General features: G+C 39.5%; 1 protein-coding gene across 19 annotated transcripts in view; it reads right to left on the bottom strand.

Annotated features, from left to right (window-relative positions):
• Nucleotides 1-21,139, bottom strand: part of PHKB (phosphorylase kinase regulatory subunit beta) — a 219,543-nt gene that overhangs the window by 80,057 nt on the left and 118,347 nt on the right. For all 19 annotated transcript variants that reach the window (XM_044761196.2, XM_044761195.2, XM_044761200.2 and 16 more), the window contains one exon: nucleotides 19,503-19,597. In XM_044761196.2, coding sequence (XP_044617131.2) covers nucleotides 19,503-19,597 — 95 coding nt within the window. The remainder of the gene's footprint in view (nucleotides 1-19,502; nucleotides 19,598-21,139) is intronic.

Below are 21,139 nucleotides of genomic sequence, written 5' to 3'. Positions count from 1 at the left end.
TGCTTTAAGTGGCTGACCAAAATTACTCATATTGTATTCACCAGTACGATGGCAAACATACATAGAACTCTCCAAGAACCTCACGAGAGAACATCACTCCTCAGGGCAGTCGGGTTCCCAAAGTCCCGTCCTCTGATTTACAAGAGGGCAGCTCCTTGTAACACAGCTCAGCAAACAAGAGAGGTCAGAATAAGGCTAAAGGATAGGCTTTTCTTCAAAGATCAACAGACCTTTAAAGACTGTTAATAAATTCAAAATAAGAAAAAAAAGCGGGTGAGGGAAGCAGGGAAGTCCCAGGTAAGTTCATAAATTTATTTATATTTACAAATACATATGATTTTTTTCTTAGAGTAAAATGCCAGGAATACAGTTAGGCTCAGTGGGTTGGACCAGAGCAGGGGCACAAACTGAGAACTGAAGTAGAGTCATTAAAACAACAGTAGATCATAATAATCCTTGTACATCTTTATTCTGGACCATAAACCTTGCTTTCTTACTTGGATCTATTTTTCCTCTTTTACATTTCAGCTGTGACTAGAAGAAGTCTTCATCTTGTAGATGAAATATTTCATTATCTCTCATGACTACTACTGGAACTTTTAATTTTGGTAAGTTCCATGGGTTAATTAGAACGATGCTATTAAATGTGTATAAGCTCATTTTTTTACTTCCAGTTTCACTTTTCTCATTTCTGGAAATTGTTGATCAAGGCATTTAACTTTCATTGGCTCTGGTATAAACACCAGTTGACAGGAGACTCTCATTTCCCTCCAAGATTGCAGACAGCATTACCTGAAAGATCCTCTGTGCAGCCATGGGATGTGCAGGCTGGGCTTCCAGAAGCAGTTTCGATGCCTTAACTATGCATTCCATTTTATTATGATAATCATAAGAATGTCTGTTCAGCATTCAAATTCACTCCCACACTTGTAGATAAATTTGGCTTTTGGTTCCTCAAACTTTCTTTCTTAGCCAAGCTAATGAAGTAGAGTTTGTTTTCAATCCTTTAAGTAGAAATTATGCCTCAAAAGGGTTAATCTATTTGAGAGCATTAGAATGAACTGAACCAAATAAAACTGAGCCATATGCAAAATTTCCTTAAATCACCTGAGATTAATAAACCTTTAAGAACCGTGAACAGATATGAAATAAGAATAAAAAGGGAAATAGGTATAAATTCATATTGTAGGAGTGCTATACAACAAATCTACTAAATTTAGGAGAGGCTTATAACCTTTCTTCGATTGCAGCAAACTCACTTCCTGAACAGATGGGCTTCCAACATTTAATAGCTCTTTACTCCCTACAATCTGGCTTCTGGGCACACTATCCACTAAAATCACTCAAAGGTTACCAATAACCTAGATCATGGAAGCCAGCAACGGAAGTGCTAGAAAGAGATTTACACATCAAACCCAGCCAAATAATTTTATAGATTAGAGAACTACATTCCATACATGTTAGGAGACCTTCCCCAGATTACACTGCAGGTGAATCACGCAAGGTCTAAAGACCAGCACCTGCATTTCTGCCAGTGCTGTGCTGTTCCTCCCAGCCAAATAGGTAGTCAAAAGCCTTCTTGAACCACTGTCTCAGAGTCAAAATTCTCCACACTTTCACATCCATCGACACTGTCTTACCTTCTCGTGAGATTCCTTTGTCCTGCCCTTCCTTGCACATCCCTTTACTCTAGCATGTGCATCACCCACACCCTGGCAAAGAACTAAGCCTCAAGCCTGGCCTCCCAAGAACTGTCTGCTCACTGTTTCAATTTCCACCGTGAGCCATGTTCAACAGCAACATGACCTTGTACTTTTTCTTTTAATTATCTGCTAGGGACCTCAGTTAACTACCATGTCTGCATTGGAACGATCAAAATGCAAATATTAATAATAGTTAACATTTGTTGAGGGCTTGACTACAAGTTAGGAGCTGTTGTTTCAAGCTCTTTAGCTGTGTTAACTCATTTAATCCTCACAACTCTATGAGGTGCTATTCTGATTTTACATGCGAGGAAACTGAAGCATAACCCACTTGCCCAAACTTGGATTCAAACCCACATAGTGTGCCTCCAGAGGGTGTGTTCTTCACTGTTTTGCTAGGCAGAACATCCAGCAACATGAAATCGTCATTTATGTTCTTGAATATTAAGACAGCGTTTTCACATCAGAGTGTTTTTTTTCTGTGACTCTTCCTTTGATATTAGAATGGCTTTTTTATGTAAAAACTCTGTTGCATTCAACATCTATTTCAAGAAACAATATCAATTTTTCAGAAGTTGGTTTAAAAATGAAGAAACAAAACCCAATTCCTGGCTGGTCTTATGCTACTGCCTGTTAAATATGTGAGTTTCAGACAGAATCCAGCAAACATTTAAAAAAGTATCAAGTGTGTTTTCCTCTTTAACTAGGAATCTTCTGTATTTTGATTAGTATAATACACATTTCAAAATAAAGTCCATTTGCTATAGAACTCCAGAACCCCCTCCCCCGCCCCCAGTTGCTATAAATGGGTGTCCTCTATAGGGTCACCTTATCCCCAGTGGACAACTGTAATGTAGAATCCAAAGAATCAGTGAAATGTACACAGTCAGCTGCTTACGGTTCTGTACCAGTCAGATCTCTTCCAAATATGAATGAGCAACAAAAGCTGGCAACAAACGCAGTCTTCAAATGACTATTATCTCACACTAACATGGCAGAGGCACTGCAGTGCGAACAATGAAAGTCTCATTCACACATAATCAGTAGGTAGCCAGCACCAGAATTACCTAGGCAACAGAAAATGACGGACACCTAACAGGAGCAAGTTAGGGTGAAAGGAGAGGGAGAGTAAACACTCAAATAAAGAAGCTTGCTAGCGTCCTGAAAGGGTTTTCCTTTGGATAAGGAGGAAGAATATCCCTAAAAAAATTACTAATTATTAGACTTGTGGTCTTGGTCTCATCCTAACAGGGAAGAAGAAAGAAGCGAACAATCAGACCCTTTTAACATGATCAATCCCATCACACATTTTGTACTGATGTGACACCTTTGCATTTAATTTTTCAGATAATTTCCACAGGCCTCCCAGTGTTCTAAGGCACAGGTACAACTATTTTTCTGTGATGTGATATTGAGCCAGTCTGTTCAGTTAATAAGCTCTTTCCTTTGTTAATTTCTTCACACCATTATGAAAATCATTGCTTTCAAATGCTTGATATCCCCTCCTCCTTTCCTTCTTCAGGTAACACCTTCATATTGGTTTTGCCACTTGTCAACTGTGTGACCTTGGAAAAACTACTTAACCACTCTGAGACTCACATTATCTATCTGTAAAATGAGTATGATAATATTTATTTCAGAAAAGTGTTAAAATCAGATATAATACATATAATACATATAAAATATCTGTACAGTAGGAGCACAATCAAGAGTAGCTATTCTTATTTCTCTCATTTCCTTTCTCTTGCCCTGACAAATACCAAACTAGGCTGATAGAAGACAAAGAACAAGACACATTCTCTGACTCTGAGGACCCTTGCCAAGCAACAACTACAACAGCATAAGTGCTGTAACATGGAATATGTGAAGAGTGATAGGAAAGCAGGCTTAGTGGGACAGCTTCTAAACCCACATGACTTGTTTTTAGGGAGTAGTTTATAGGATGACTGGATAATCTGGTCTTTTGTAGAATTTATCTTCTCTAAATCAAATGCAACATAGGAAAGTGGGAGTAAGAGGAGCAGGCATTGTTACCCTACTTATAAGAACATAGGACAGATTAACAGTTTGGGGTAAATTATTTTCTTTCAAATATTTCTTTACCAGACAATATGAATATTTTTGGCATTTAATTTACCTGGTTTGCATCTACTTGGGGCCATCACAACTGTTTAATGAACATCTATTCTACTTAAATCCCAGTGTTAGGTTTATCGACCAACATCTGTAGAAACATAGAGTGTAGCTGGAGAAAAGACACTTAACAAAAACAATGAGATAAGACTTAACTCTAGGAGGTGAAGCCCAGGCTTCCAGTTCCAGAGAGAAAAGTGAGCACAGGCACTCAATTCTCATTTCTTCTCAGACCCCACAGAAATGACCATAAAGATGTTAAAAATAAATAAACAAGACTAAAGCCACAGCATTGAAGAGAAAACATCAAATAAGATATTTCAGCACATTTCTAGTATGAAAGATGGCAAAAGGAAGTGCATTAATGCATAAAGCAGAGCAGAGGAAGCCCATATATCCCAAACTATGCCACTTACAGTATCACCAAAATGCTGCCACAGGCGTGGTAGCTGCTCCACTAAATAGAGGGGGACTCCAGAGGGGCACTTGGTTTGCAGATACAATGGAGGGCAGATGGGAGAAGTGGGGCATGACACACAACGGATTAAAGGCCACAGTGGCCAGCCCCATGCCCCACGTAGAGAATCACAGTCAGCAAGAAAACAGAGTTTTTCTCTTAATACACTGACCAAACTGGCTGGGGTGAGTTATGCTTCCAGTGGAGGCAACAGCTTCCTCAAAGTTCTCCCTTCACATCTGGCGTTTGGCAAGGGTGACGAGGGTCTAGTCCATTTTCCACAAGATCCTGAGAGACGAAACTGCTCACTGCATCTCCCTAACCCTTGTGGAGCTGGTGGGGAGAGATCACTTGAGACACTGAGAATAACCGCACCATTTCTCACACTGATACGACTGGACAAAGGAGGATCATCAGGTAGGTGACAGAATAACCAGCAGGAGGAAAGAGAAACACCACCTTAATGAAACACAAAAATTACTTTGGATACTATGTTTAGTGAAATAAGCTAGACACAAAAAGGTAAATATTGTATGATTCCACTTACATGGGGCACCTAAAATAGGCAAATTCATAGAGACAGAAAATAGAATAGAGGTTACTAGGACGTGGAGGGAGGGGAGAAGGAAGAGTCATTGTTTAATGGGTACAGACTTTTTGTTGGGGATGATGAAAAAGTTTTACGTACAGATAGTGGTGATGGTTATACAACATTGTAAATACATTTAATGCTGTGAATTGTACACTTATGAGTGGTTAAAATGATAAATATTATGTTATGTATATTTTGCCACAATAATAAAAAATTAAATTACTTTGGAGATTTAACAAATGGTATTATTACAACTAGACATCCATATGCAAAGAATCAAATTGGATCCCTATCTCACAACATATACATAAATTGACTCAAAATGGATCAGAGACCTAAATGTAAGAGACAAACCTATAAAATTCTTAGAAGACAATGTCAGCATAAATCTTACGATCCTGGATTAAGCAATGGTTTCTTAGCTATGACACCATAAACATAAGCAACCAAAGAAAAAATAGATAAATTAGACTTCATCAAAATGGAAAACTTCTGTGTTTCAAATGACACCATCAAGAAAGCAAAATGACAGTCTACCAAATGGGATAAAACATTTCCAAATCATATAAGGAACTCATACCTAGAATACATAAAGAACTCTTATAATACAATAATAAAAAGACAAATAACCCAATTTAAAAATGACATAGACATTTCTCCAAAGATATATATGCAAATTGCCAATAAACACATGAAAAGATGTTCATCAACATTACTAACTAGGGAAGTGCAAAAAAAACCCCACAATGATATACCACTTCTCACCCATTAGAATGGCTATAATCATAAGACAGATAATAACAAGTGTTGACAAGAATGTAGAGAAATTGGAACCCTCATATGCTGCTGGTAGGAACGCAAAATAATACAGTCACTTTGGAAAATAGCCTAGCAGTTCCTCAAAATGTTACAAAGAGTTAGCATATGATTCAGCAATTCCATTATATACAAGAAACATGAAAACATGTCACAAAAATTTGTACACAAAATTTCATAGCAGCATTATTCATAATGGCCAAAAAGCGTAAACCACCTAAATGTCCATCACCTGATGAATGGATAAATAAAATGTGGTATGTACATACAATAGGATGTTATTTGGCCATAAAAAGGAATGAAGTACTGATACATGCTACAATGCTGATGAATTTTGATAACATTATGGGAGTAAAATAATCCAGTCAAGAAATATCACATATTATATAAAACCATTTATATGATATGTCCCAAACAGGAAAATACACACAGATAGAAAGTAGATTAGTAGTTGCCTAGTCTTGGGGTAGGTAGAGAGAGACAGGCTGAGGAAAGTGGAGAGTGACTGTTAAAGGATACAGGGTTTCTTTCAGGCGTGATGAAAATGTTCTAAAATTGATTGTGGTGAATATACTAAAAACTATTGAATAGCACACCTTAAATTAGTGAATTGCATAGGATGTAAATTATATCTCAGTAACGCTTTTATAAAAAATAAATGTTCAATAAATGATAGCTATTATTGTTTTACAAAATTACCCTGGAGAAAAAAGATGCTTCAAGGAACAGAAGAAATCTTAAATCTAAACTTTACTTATGAAAGACTTATGAAGATAAATTATCCATTAAAAAAGGGAAGTGGGAGGCAGAAGGATCCAAGATGGCGCCGTGAGTAGTCCTCTTTGTCTCTCCCCCTTCGAGTCTACAATTATTTGGACACTTATCGCTTAACAAAGGATATCCAGACAGCATCTCAGGACATCTGAGAGACCCACGCGACTATACATCGGAAGGCGGACGGACTTTCCTCCGGGAGGATGTGGAAATAGGGGAAAACTCTCCGACTCCGACCGAACAGCCTAGTACCCACAAGCGGCTTTCTTCCAACGGACGCCCCCAGAAGATCAACACACATCTAGGGCAGGAGCGAGCACACAACAGAGGAGCGACGGTGGAAACAGGTGACCAGAACCCTACCTAAACCCCCCGCAATTACTCCTAAACGCAGAGGGAAACTCTAGAGCTACACACCTGAGCCCGTGAAGAGAGTCTCTCCCCGCCATTGGCGGGGAGATCCCGCCTAGTGTTCACGGCGCCCGGAGGGTCCCAGAGAGAATTGCTGAGGGTACGGAGGTCCCCCGGCTGCCACTGCCTGCACGGTGGGGCTGGGGATTGCCGGAGATCTCGGAGCGGACTGGGGCTGGGTGAAGCTCTAGAGGCCGACTCCGCGCCCTGGAGGGGAAGCTCCAGAGTTCCGCCCAGGCAGCAGACAAAACTCTCTGTCTGCCATTAGCGGAGGGGCCACGCCTAGCATTCACAACTCCGGGAAAGTCCCGGAGAGAATCCCAGAGGGCGGGGCGACCCCCAGCTGCCGTTGCCCGCCCCGTGGGGCTAGGGATTGCCGGAGATCTCGGAGAGGACTGGGGCTGGGTGAAGGTCCAGAGTTCTTCCCGGGCCGCAGACAAAACTCTCTGTCTGCCATTAGCGAAGGGGCCACTCCCAGCATCCACAACTCCGGGAAAGTCCCGGAGAGAATCCCAGAGGGCGGGGCGACCCCCAGCTGCTGTTGCCCGACCCGTGGGGCTAGGGATTGCTGGAGATCTCGGAGATCTCAGAGAGGGCTGGGGCTGGGTGAAGCTGCAGAGGCCGGCTCCACGCCCTGGAGGGGAAGCTCCAGAGTTCCGCCCGGGCAGCAGACAAAACTCTCTGTCTGCCATTAGAGGAGGGGCCATGCCCAGCATCCACAACTCCGGGAAAGTCCCGGAGAGAATCCCAGAGGGCGAGGTGACCTTGAGCTGCTGTTGCCCGCCCCGTGTGGCTAAGGATTGCCGGAGATCTCGGAGCGGACTGGGGCTGGGTGAAGCTCCAGAGGCTGGCTCTGCACCCCGGAGGGGAAGCTCCAGAGTTCCGCACGGGCAGCAGACAAAACTCTCTGTCTGCCATTAGCGGAGGGGCCACTCCCAGCATCCACAACACCAGGAGGGTCCCGGAGAGGAGAATATCAGTCAGGGCAGCAGCTGATCAGCTACCACTGAAATCAGGATCTCCGGCTATCCCCCAAGACAGGGCAAAGTGCTCCCCGAGTTCCTGGGGAACAGGACTGGGGCTGGGTGGAGTTCCAGTGACCCAGCTCCATAGCCTAGGGGGAAACACTACAGGCTCACAGCAGCCTCAGGGAAAGCCTCTGCACAGGACTAGTAGAAAGCACCCATCCGGCAGCCACAAGGCTGGAAGACCCCGGGACAAAAGTACCATAGCTAGGTGAACTAACCACAGACTGTAGAAGATGCCAATAGCTCTCCTGCGACCCATAGTGGACAAGTGAGATTTTGTGGGTGCCGACAGTGACGGAGTGACAAATATAAGTGATCCTACCCCTGGCCACTGGAAAAGCCCATAACACCGTTGCAGACCCCAAGGAGGGAGCACGTCTAGGTGGGCTGCAACAGTAGGCACCAGCAGCCTGAAGCCCCCCTGTGACGGCCCCCACGGCAGAGGAGGGAATCCAAAGGACCACTGTGACTATGAGAAGGGGCCCAGGCCCAGTTAGCAAGTGCGGATAGGGTTCCTGGTTGGTGCAGTACAAACAGTTGCTCCCCCACCACAGCAGCAGAAACAAGTGAAAGGAGCAACTAAACTCTATCTCTATGTGAAGGCACAAATCAACAACATCAAGCAATATGAAAAAATACATTAAATCTCCAGAACAGAAGGAAAATAACAAACACACAGAAAACAATCCCAAAGAAAATGAGATATATAACCTAAATGATGATGACTTCAAAACAGCCATCATTAAAATGCTCACTGAGTTAAGAGAGAATTCTGACCGACAACTCAATGAGTTCAGGAGCTATGTCACAAAAGAGTTTGATAAGATAAAGAAGAACCAAACAGAAATATTGGAAATGAAGAACACAATAGAGGAGATTAAGAAAAATCTAGATGCTCTGAACAGTAGGGCCGATAATATGGAGGAAAGAATTAGCAATTTGGAAGATGGCAATATAGAAATGCTGCAGGCAGAGGAGGAGAGAGAAGTAAGACTAAAAAGAAATGAAGAAACTCTCCGAGAATTATCAGACACAATTAGGAGATGCAACGTAAGGATTATAGGTATACCAGAGGGAGAAGAGAAGGAGAAAGGGGCAGAAAGCCTATTCAAAGAAATAATGGCTGAGAATTTCCCAAATCTGGTAAGAGAGATGGATCTTCAGGTGACAGAAGCCAATAGATCTCCAAACTTTATCAATGCAAGAAGACCAACTCCACGGCATATAGTAGTGAAGCTAGCAAAAGTCAACGACAAGGAGAAAATACTAAGGACAGCCAGGCAAAAGAAACTAACCTACAAAGGAACCCCCATCAGGCTATCAGCAGATTTCTCAGCAGAAACTTTACAGGCTAGAAGAGAGCGGAATGATATATTCAAAAATCTGAAGGACAAAAATCTACAGCCGAGAATTCTCTACCCAGCGAAAATATCCTTCAAATACGATGGAGAAATAAAAACTTTCCCAGATAAACAAAAATTAAGGGAGTTCATTGCCACAAAACCTCCTCTTCAGGAAATCCTCAGGAAAACCCTCATTCCTGAAAAATCCAAAAAAGGAAAGGGGCTACAAAACCAAGAGCAGAGGAGATAAGTAGAAGGACAACAACAGAGAGTAGCAGCTATTCATCAGAACAGATTAAACCATGGGAAGAGAAACAAAGGAAATTGAAGAAAACCAGAAAATAAGACACAAAATGGTAGTGGTAGGCCCCCACATCTCAATAATCACTCTAAATGTAAATGGATTGAACTCCCCAATCAAAAGACACAGAGTGGCAGGATGGATCAAAGAACAAGACCCAACAATATGCTGCCTCCAGGAAACACACCTCAGCCCCAAAGACAAACACAGACTCAGAGTGAAGGGATGGAGAACAATACTCCAAGCTAATAATGAACAAAAGAAAGCAGGTGTCGCTATACTAATATCAGACAAGGTAGATTTCAAAGCAAAACAGATAAAGAAAGACAAAGAGGGACAGTATATAAATGATAAAAGGGACTCTCCACCAAGAAGACATAACACTTATAAATATATACGCACCCAACACAGGAGCACCAAAATTTGTAAAGCAACTCTTAATAGAACTAAAAGAAGACATCAACAACAATACAATAATAGTAGTGGACCTCAACACACCATTAACACCAATGGACAGAACATCCAGATAGAAAATCAACAAGGAAATAATAGAATTAAATGAAAAATTAGACCAGATGGACTTCATAGATATATATAGAACACTTCATCCAAAAACAGCAGGTTACACATTCTTCTCAAGTGCACATGGAACATTCTCAAGGATTGACCATATTTTGGGAACCAAAGCAAACATCAATAAATACAAGAGAGTTGAAATAATATCAAGCATCTTTTCTGATCACAATGCTATTAAACTAGAAATCAACTACAAGAAAAAAGCACAGAAAGGTGCAAAAATGTGGAGACTAAACAACACGCTTCTCAACAAACAATGGATCATTGAAGAAATTAAAGAAGAAATCAAATTTTATCTGGAGACAAATGAAAATGAGAACACGACATACCAAATCATTTGGGATGCAGCAAAAGCAGTCCTAAGAGGGAAATTCATCGCAATACAGGCTCACCTCACTAAACAAGAAAAAGCTCACATAAGCAACCTCAAACGACACCTAACAGAACTAGAAAAAGAAGAACAAACAAAGCCCAGAGTCAGTAGAAGGAGGGAAATAATAAAAATAAGAGCAGAAATAAACGATATTGAAACAAAAAAGACAACAGAAAGGATCAATGAAACAAAGAGTTGGTTCTTCGAAAGAATTAACAAAATTGACAAACCCCTAGCCAGACTCACCAGGAAAATAAGAGAGAAATCGCAAATTAATAAAATTAGGAATGACAGAGGAGAAATCACAACAGATACCAATGAAATACAAGAGATCATAAGAGAATACTATGAAAAACTATATGCCAACAAATTGAACAACCTGGAAGAAATGGACAAATTCCCAGACTCCTACAATCTCCCCAAACTGAATCAGGAAGAAATGGAGAATCTGAATAGGCCAATCACAAGTAAGGAAATAGAAACGGTAATCAAAAACCTCCCCAAAAATAAGAGTCCAGGACCAGACGGCTTCTCTGGAGAATTCTACCAAACATTCAAAGAAGACTTAATACCTATTCTCCTCAAACTGTTCCAGAAAATTGAGAAAGATGGAGAACTCCCTAACACATTCTATGAAGCCAACATCACTCTGATCCCCAAACCTGACAAGGACAACACAAAGAAGGAGAACTACAGGCCGATATCACTGATGAACATAGATGCAAAAATCCTCAACAAAATTTTGGCAAACCGATTACAGCAATACATCAAAAAGATTATACACCATGATCAAGTGGGATTTATACCAGGGACACAGGGATGGTTCAACATCCGCAAGTCAATCAACATGATACACTACATCAACAAAATGAAAAACAAAAACCACATGATCATCTCAATAGATGCAGAGAAAGCATTCGACAAGATCCAACACCCATTTATGATAAAAACCCTCAGTAAAATGGGTATAGAAGGAAAGTACCTCAACATAATAAAGGCCATATATGATAGACCCACAGCCAACATCATACTCAATGGACAAAAACTGAAAGCCATCCCTCTGAGGACAGGAACAAGACAAGGGTGCCCACTTTCACCACTCCTATTCAACATAGTACTGGAGGTGCTGGCCAGAGCAATTCGGCAGGAAAAAGAAATAAAAGGAATCCAAATAGGTAACGAAGAAGTAAAACTCTCGTTGTTTGCAGACGACATGATCTTATATATAGAAAACCCCAAAGAATCCACAGAAAAACTATTAGAAATAATCAACAACTACAGCAAAGTAGCAGGGTATAAAATTAACGTGCATAAATCAGTAGCATTTCTATACACTAACAATGAACTAACAGAAAAAGAACTCAAGAACTCAATCCCATTCACAATTGCAACGAAAAGAATAAAATACCTTGGGAGAAACTTAACCAAGGAAGTGAAGGATCTATACAATGAAAACTACAAGACTTTCTTGAAAGAAATTGACGATGACATAAAGAGATGGAAAGACATTCCTTGCACATGGATTGGAAGAATAAACATAGTTAAATTGTCCATACTACCTAAAGCAATATACAGATTCAATGCTATCCCAATCAGAATCCCAAGAACATTCTTCACAGATATTGAACAACCAATCCTAAAATTCATATGGGGCAACAAAAGATCGCGAATTGCTAAAGCAATCCTGAGCAAGAAAAACAAAGCCGGCGGAATCACAATCCCCGATTTCAAAACATACTACAAAGCTACAGTGATCAAAACAGCATGGTACTGGTACAAAAACAGGTCCACAGATCAATGGAACAGAATTGAAAGCCCAGAGATAAAACCACACATCTATGGACAGCTAATCTTCGACAAAGGAGCAGAGGGCCTACAATGGAGAAAAGAAAGTCTCTTCAACAAATGGTGCTGGGCAAACTGGACAGCCACATGCAAAAGATTGAAAATTGACCAGTCTTTTTCACCACACACCAAAATAAACTCAAAATGGATCAAAGACCTAAAGATTAGGCCTGAGACAATAAGTCTTTTGGAAGAGAATATAGGCAGTACACTCTTTGACATCAGTTTCAAAAGAATCTTTTCGGACACTGTAACTCCTCAGTTGAGGGAAACAATAGAAAGAATAAACAAATGGGACTTCATCAGACTAAAGAGCTTCTTCAAGGCAAGGGAAAACAGGATTGAAACAAAAAAACAGCTCACTAATTGGGAAAAAATATTCACAAGCCACTTATCCGACAAAGGGTTAATCTCCATAATATACAAAGAACTCACACTGCTTAACAACAAAAAAACAAACAACCCGATCAAAAAATGGGCAGAGGACATGAACAGACATTTCTCAAAAGAAGATATGAATATGGCCAATAGACACATGAAAAGATGTTCATCATCGCTAATCATCAGGGAAATGCAAATCAAAACTACACTAAGATATCACCTTACACCCGTTAGATTGGCAAAAACATCCAAAACCAAGCGCGACAAATGTTGGAGAGGTTGTGGAGAAAGAGGAACCCTCATACACTGTTGGTGGGAATGCAAACTTGTACAGCCACTATGGAAAACAATATGGAGATTTCTCAAAAAGTTAAAAATAGAAATACCCTATGACCCAGCCATCCCATTACTGGGTATCTATCCTAAGAACCTGAAATCAGAAATCTCAAGAGTCCGTTGCACCCCTATGTTCATCACAGCATTATTTACAATAGCCAAGACGTGGAACCAACCTACATGCCCAGAAACTGATAATTGGATAAAGAAGATGTGGTATATATACACAATGGAATACTACTCAGCCATAAAAAAAGACAAAATTGGCCCATTCACAGCAACGTGGATGGACCTCGAGGGTATTATGTTAAGCGAAATAAGCCAGTCAGAGAAAGACAAACTCTATGTGACTGCACTCATAGGTGGAAGTTAGTATATTGATAAGGAGATCTGATCGGTGGTTACCGGGAAAAGGGGGGGTGGGGAGAGGTCACAAAGGGGGAAGTGGTGTACCCACAACATGACTAACAAAAATGTACAACTGAAATCTCACAAGGTTGTAATCTATCATAACATTAATAAAAAAAAAAAAAAAAAAGGGAAGTGGGAACAAGATGCCTAGACTCAGTTTTCCCTGCTGCTCTAAATACAATTATTTACCCCAGAAATAATCAATGAATGACAATTAAAGGACTCCGAAAGCTGTAAAGAAGAAGGCAGACTGGACTGGCTAAGAACCTCAGGACTTGAAGAATGGCAATGGAGTGAGACTCCTGAGATCCCACATATGCTGGGCTGAGCACCGGAGAGGCCTGCAGCCGAAAACAACCAACAGGCATAGACAAAAAAAAAAATAAACAGAAAAACAATAAAAGTCTGTTCTCTCTGATGAAAGGACTGGGAAACAGGAAGCACAACAGTGACCCAGTGGGGAGGCCCAACCCTAGCTCCTCAACTGAGGTACTTGTGGGTCAATTTGCCTTTAGCAGCAGCTTCAAAGCCCTAGTGGGCCCACCCAACCTCTGCTTCACAACCAGGGCACTGGTGAGCCAATTCAACTGTAGCATCAGCAAAGAAGCCCCAGTGAACTGTCCCGACCCCTGCTCCACAAATTAGGCTTCAGTAGGCAGTCCAATTCACTTGCAGTAGCAGCAGTAAAGTTCCAAGAGCCATCCCAATCCCCACTTCACCACCACTGCACCAGCAAGCAGTCTGGTCTGCCAGCAACAGCAGCTTCACAACAGTGACAAGCCTACCCAACCCCTGCTCCACACCTGGGGAAACTGTGAGGGGGCCAAGCCACCCACATCAGCTGAGCCCAGCTGGAGTCAGGCCAGAGAGAAATGGCGTATTACCCATAGAAGAACACAAATTTGAACTGACAAGGGATTTCTCATCTGAAACTATGGAGGCTAGAGGAAGTGGCACAATAATTCTTACTGCTGAAAGGAAACAATTATCAATCAGGAATCCTATATCTAACAAAAGCACCCTTCAGGAATGAAGGGGAAATAAAGACATTATCAGACAAAGGAAACTAATAAATTTGTTGCTAGCAGACCTATTCACAAATGATATCTAAAGAAAGCTATCCAAACGGAAAGAAAATGATAAAATGAGGTATACACTTACAATGGAATGTTATTTGGCTGTAAAACGAATTAAGTACTAATATATGTTACCAGATTGATGAATTTTGAAAACACTATGCAAGTGAAAAAAGTCAGCCACAAAATACTACATATTATATGAAATCATTTTCCCAGAAGGGTGAGATATTCAGACAGGAAAGAATAATGGAATGGTTAAGAGTTGAGATAAGCACAATAGACTCTCCTTTACCTTATGAGTTTCTTTAATCAAATTTTACAGTTGAAGCAAAAATTTTCGCACAATCTAATGTGCTGGTCAATGAACGCAGAGGAAATACTTAAGAAAATTATGCTTAAAAAGTGAAAAAAGGAAAGAAAACTAAATGGAAGTAAAGTTTCTACACTTCACTTAAAATGGTAAAATTTTGATACTAGTAGGCTTTTGATAACATTAACTATGTACATGGTAATTCCTAGAACAACCACGATGAAAATTTAAGAAAGCAATATACTAAAAAATAGTATAAATAAATCAAAATGGAATTCTAAGAAATGTTCAAATAATCCATAAGATGTCCTTCAATGGACGAATGGTTAAACAATGGTATAGTCATGCCATGAAATACTGCTCAGCAATAAAAAGGAGCAAACTTGACAGCATGCAGCAACTTGGATCAATCTCATGGGAATTACGCTGAGCAAAAAAAGTCAATCCAAAAGGCTATATACCATATACTTCCACTTATCTAACATTCTTGACATGACAAAATTATAAAAAAGAGAAGAGATTAGTGATTGCCTCGGGTTAAAAATGGGGGTGAGGGAGTGGGTGTGGTTAAAAAGGGTAACACAAGGAAGCCTTATGATGATATGGTGATGGTACAATTAAGTATCTTGACTGTGGCAGAAGTTACAGAAAGCTACACATGTGATTAAAATGGACAGAGCTCTACACACACATGCACACGTGAGTGTGTGCGTAACTGGTAAAATCTGAACAAGTTCCACGGATTGTACCAACGTCAGTTTCCTGGTTTTCATGCTGTACTATGCTATATAAGGCATTAACATTGTAGGAGGTTGTGTGAAAGATTAACAGACCATCTCTAGACACTTTGAAATTTCTTGTGGATCTGTACTTATTTTAAAACAAAAAGTTTAAAAAAAACTTTTTATTCAATTGATACCTCAAAAATTTTTGACTCTCCAAATCTGTAATATTGTGATAATTTTAAATAAAAAACAAGGAAGCTTAGAAAAAATAATTAGAGAACAAGAATGAGCTATTAGATATTAAAATATGACTTTCAAAAGAAACTCAACAGAAGAGCTGGAATAAAAGTTAAGGAAGATTTCCTGAATGTAGAACAAAACACCCACAAAGAAATAGAAAACATACGAAAAAGAGGGAAGAGATTCAGAGGACCATTCCTATAGGTCTAAGATCTCACTAACAAGAATTCCAACAGCTGGGGCTGGCCCTGTGGCATAGTGGTTAAAGTTCAGCGCGTTCCACTCCAGCAGCCCGAGTTTGCAGGCCCAGACCTACACCACTGATTGGCCATGCTGTATAAAGTGGAGGAAGCTCAGGGCTAATCTTCCTTAGGCAAAAAAACCAAACAAACAAACAAAAAAAACACACACAAAAAAACAGCCCTAAGAGAAAGGATAGAGAAAATAAAGAAAATTATCAAATAAATAATTTTAAAAAGTTTCTCACGGCTGAACAAAGTCACAAAATGAAAGGGCCCACTACATGTGTAAAAGTAAAACATCAAGCAAAAGAGTTACATCTACATTATTCAGAAATTTGGTGAAAACAGATATGGAGTTAAAAAAAAGGCTTTTCTGGAGATGGAGAAATGGCAGACTGGTTAATGCTTTCAATGGACTGCAACGCAATTGCATCGTAATCTCATCTGTATTATTTCATTTTTTACAATATGCATTTATGTAACATTTATTTGTATTCAAAGAAAAAGGCACTGCATGGCGCTTGGATTTTAAGGATTCTGACTAAAAAGGAAGCCCAGGTTTCAGGACAGAAGTTGCACTAAATGTAGAGGTCTGGGGGTGGTCGAGGGCAGGGTGTGACATTAGATCAACAAGTCTGTGGAGACTGTAGTACAGGGAGGGTTGGGAGAAAATGCAGGATTATAGGTGAAAAACAAGGAATTGAGGTGATTGTATAGGGCTGTCAACGTCAGGATACAGAGTTTAGAATCTATCTTGTAGGTAGTTGAAAGTCAGGGAAGGTTTTAGGCAAAAAAATAACATGAATTGTACCATGCTTTATAAGATCATGTGTCCTCAAGCACAAAGAATCGACAGGAGGAGAGGCTGAAGACAGAGAGATTATAAAAATCGTCTCACTGAGGAGTAACACAGTCTGAGTGGTACGTGGCAGTGGGGATGAACATGAAGAGACAAAGGTAGATGTTACCGTGAAGACAAAGCCAATGTGACCATCGACTGAATAGAGAAGCTACTGGCCTGAGAAGGAACTAGTGAAGACTGTCCCTATCCAAGACAGGGACTATGGAAAGGACGGCAGGTTTGAAGAGAGAACATAACAAACTTGGCATTAGAAATCTTGGGTTTTATTTTTATTTTATTTTTTAAACCACTTTATTGAGATATGATTGACATGCAAAAAACTATACATATTTAATGGATACAACTTGATAAGTTGGAGATAGTGCACAACCAGAAATATCGGGTTTTAAATACTAGATTTGTGGAGAGATGATCACTAGGTAGTTAGAAATTCAAGTTTAAATATTAGGAAAAAGGTCAGGATTAGAGAAACAGATTTAGAGATATTTGCATAAGTTCACTATTTTCCATAACATACCTTCCTCCCACACATACCTTCAAGTACACTCAAACATTCAGGTTAAACATTGAGTACCTCCTATACAACAGGTGTTATGGTACTACGACAGGTACGGAAGCTATAAAAATGAATAAAACATAGCTTCTTATCTCTAGGAGCTTACATTCTAAGATCTCCGAAAGGTTTTTTTTTTCTCTTGGTCAGAATCTCACAACACTGTATTTCACCAGTCCATGTCACCCAAAATAGCAATGGACATGGGCATGCCAGGTCTTGGCTACTGCCTAAATGGCTGAGAAAGTGACAAGGGCACCTCACCATTTTATACACCACCACAACCAAGCTGCCAGCAGGGTGGGGCATGACAGCTCCCAGCAATTTTCTGCTGCCAATCCTCCCCATCATCTTCCTCTCAGGAACCATATGCAACTCTGCACAGATATAATGTACCACATGGCTGCAGGAGAGAAGCCCATGTCTTTACCCTAGAGCAAGTTTCTCAGCTGGGATGTGGCTCCATCTGGAAGGCATGTCACAGATAATTTAATAGCAACATCAGAAAATGATTTCAATATGAAAACAATACATGTAGAGTGAATTCTCTATAAATTTCACTCTCACTTATACTCTGATAAGCTTTCTCAAGTGGGAGAGAAAAGAGTTGCAAGTATATTATCTGTTCAAAAATAAACACAACCCACAGCCTTCCTTATATGTGTCAAGCATTAAAAAACTGCTTATACTGTTGATTTTGCTAGCCATGGGCTTTGATGTTCTCTGGCTCCTGTCCCCACATCTCAAACCTGTGACCTATTACTTTATTTTCTAGAGAAGTAGATCACACATGTGAAATGCTATGTAAATGATACATGCTAGTCTTAAAATGGCTCAGAGTCACAGCACTGGGTAGTATGAAGTTAAACATATTCCCTATTTTATCATTTCTTGAAGTGAAACTGCGTATCTCAAATCTGTACAGAATGTACACTTGCACTACACTGACCCGAGTGGTAACTAAGATAAAGGTTAAATCCTCATCTTATATAGGAGCTAACAGGCCAGTGAAAAATTTCTATCACATCTTAACATAGGGATTTTATGTTCTTGAGAAAATCTTAACATTTATTTATAAGTCTTCCAAACAGCTTCCCATCTAACCACTCAGTGTAATTACATGTGTTGTTGAAGACCAGCAAAAGACTCAGAAATAGTGATAGAACCTAATAGAGTTGGTTGGCTCTCCTTTCTCTCATTAAAACAAGCATCTATTTGCATGTGTGTGTATGTGTGTTGAGTGTGTGCGTGGTATACGTATATATACGTTTTTTTAAAATAAAAGGAGGATTTCAATTTTGTAAGCATATTTTCTCTAAGTGCTGATGCTATTCTTATTAAACAAATGATAACTGCTTGGAATCCCAGCCACACATTCAGGTTCATTCTCTTTCTCCTCAGGCAGTTTCCAAAATTCACAACATTTTCATTTCAACAGCCCTCATTACTGGTATCATTTAATAGTGGAGAGTTTCCTCAAGTCAATACCAATCTTGCTGATCCTGCAAACACTTAATGTTGTTGACATAACACAATCTGAATCCATAGCTACTAAATGCAAAAAATTAAAAACCATTCCTTCATCCGACAGGTACCAAGTACTAAGAACAACTCTGTCAGTCACTTAGTCTTGTCACGGAGACACAGCATTGGAGAGACATCAAGCACAGGGCCTTTCACGGGACCCCACTCCCTTCAATAATAGTGCCATCTCATCTATCTCCTGGCCACCCATATATACTGTATCTTCTCAAAGACATTTGACACCTTAAACTCAACCACTACGAAGACGAAAACGTGTACCTGGAAGACATCTTGTTGGACATATCTGGCTCATACTTCCTCATTAACAAAGAGCCCTTTACCACAGGTAAATCTTAACTAACCAGAAGAGGGAGAAACCTTGCCCTCAGAAGGAGCAATAAAAACCCAATCAGAACTAAATTATTCTTCAATTAAGCTTTTAATGCCTTCGGCTGAGTCTAAATTAAGAAATAAAATATCTCTTTACCTGATTGGAAAACCTCATGCTCACATTACGTTGATTCTGTAGTGGGACATAGCGTTGGACAGGATCAATATCTTTAGGACTGATTAATTCATCAGCTGAAAAAAAAGAAGGAAAATGACATTATCAAAATTACAACTGTACAACACAATAAACCAACTAGACCTAACAGATATCCATAGAACATTCCATTCAATAAGAGCAGAATACACATCCTTCTCAACACACATAGAACACCTTCCATATGCTAGGCCATAAAACAAGTTTCAATAAATTTAAAAGGATCAAAATCATAGAAAGTATGTTCTCTGATCACAATAGAACAAAATTAGAAATCAGTAACAGAAAGAAGTTTTAGAAATTCACAAATATGTGGAAATTAAACAACATACTACTAAATAACCAATGGGTCAAAAAAGAAACCAAAAGAGAAATCAGAAAATACTTTCTGATGTACTTTCTGATGAGATGATTGAAAATGAAGACATAACATACCCTAACTTATGGGATATGGGTAAAGCAATGCTCAGAGGGAAACTTGTATCTGTAAATGCCTATATTAAAACAGAAGAAAAACCTCATATCAATAATCTATGCTTCCACATTAAGACAGTGGATGAAAGAGAGCAAACTAAGTCAAAGTCAAGCAGAGGAAGGAAATAATAAAGATCAGGGTAGAAATTAATGAAATAAAGAAAAACAATAGAGAATATAAATGAAACCAAAAGTAGATTCTTGAAAAGCTCAAAAGTTGACAAACCTTTAGCTAGACTGACCAAGACAAAAAGAAAGCTTTGACTCAAATTACTAAATCAGGAATGAAAGAAAGAACATTACTACGAACTTTAAGGAATATAAGAGAATACCATGAACAGACATATGCCAACAATTCAGATAACCCAGATGATATGGACAAATTCCTAGAAACACACATATTACCAAAACTGACTCAAGAAGAAACAGAAAATCTGAACAGATGTATAACAACTGACTGAAACTTCCCACCCAAAAAAAGCTCAGAACCAGATGGCTTCATTGGTAAATTTTCTCAAACAGTTAAAGAAGAACTAAAACCAACCTTTCACAAACTTTCTCAAAAAATAGTAGGGAGAACACTTCCCAACTCATTCTAAGAGGCCAGCACTACCCTACTTCCAAAATCAAAGACACCACAAGAAAAGAAAATTACAACCCAAAATCTCTTCTGAATATAGACACAAAAATCCCCAACAAAAATACCAGCAAACCAAAGTGAGTAACATATAAAAAGGATTACACATTATGACCAAGTGAGATTTATCCCACAAATGCAAGGATGGCTTAACATCCCCAAATCAGTAATTCTAATACACCATTTCAAGAGAATAAAGGACAAAAAACTACATGATCATCTCAGTAGACACAGAAAACACACTTGACAAAATTCAACATCCTTTCTTGATAAAAAGCATTCAATAAACTAGGGATAAAAGGGAACTTCCCCAACCTGATAAAGGGCATCTATGAAAAACCAATGGCTAATATCACACTCATAGTAAAAGACTGAATGTCACAAAGATTAGGAACAAGACAATGATGTCCACTCTTGGCACTTCTATTCAACATTGTACTGGAGGTTCCAGCCAGAGAAATTAGGCAAG

Source organism: Equus asinus, chromosome 28 (assembly GCF_041296235.1).
Source record: "Equus asinus isolate D_3611 breed Donkey chromosome 28, EquAss-T2T_v2, whole genome shotgun sequence".
NCBI classification, from domain to species: Eukaryota; Metazoa; Chordata; class Mammalia; order Perissodactyla; family Equidae; genus Equus; species Equus asinus.
This window is presented reverse-complemented; position numbering and strand designations above follow the sequence as displayed.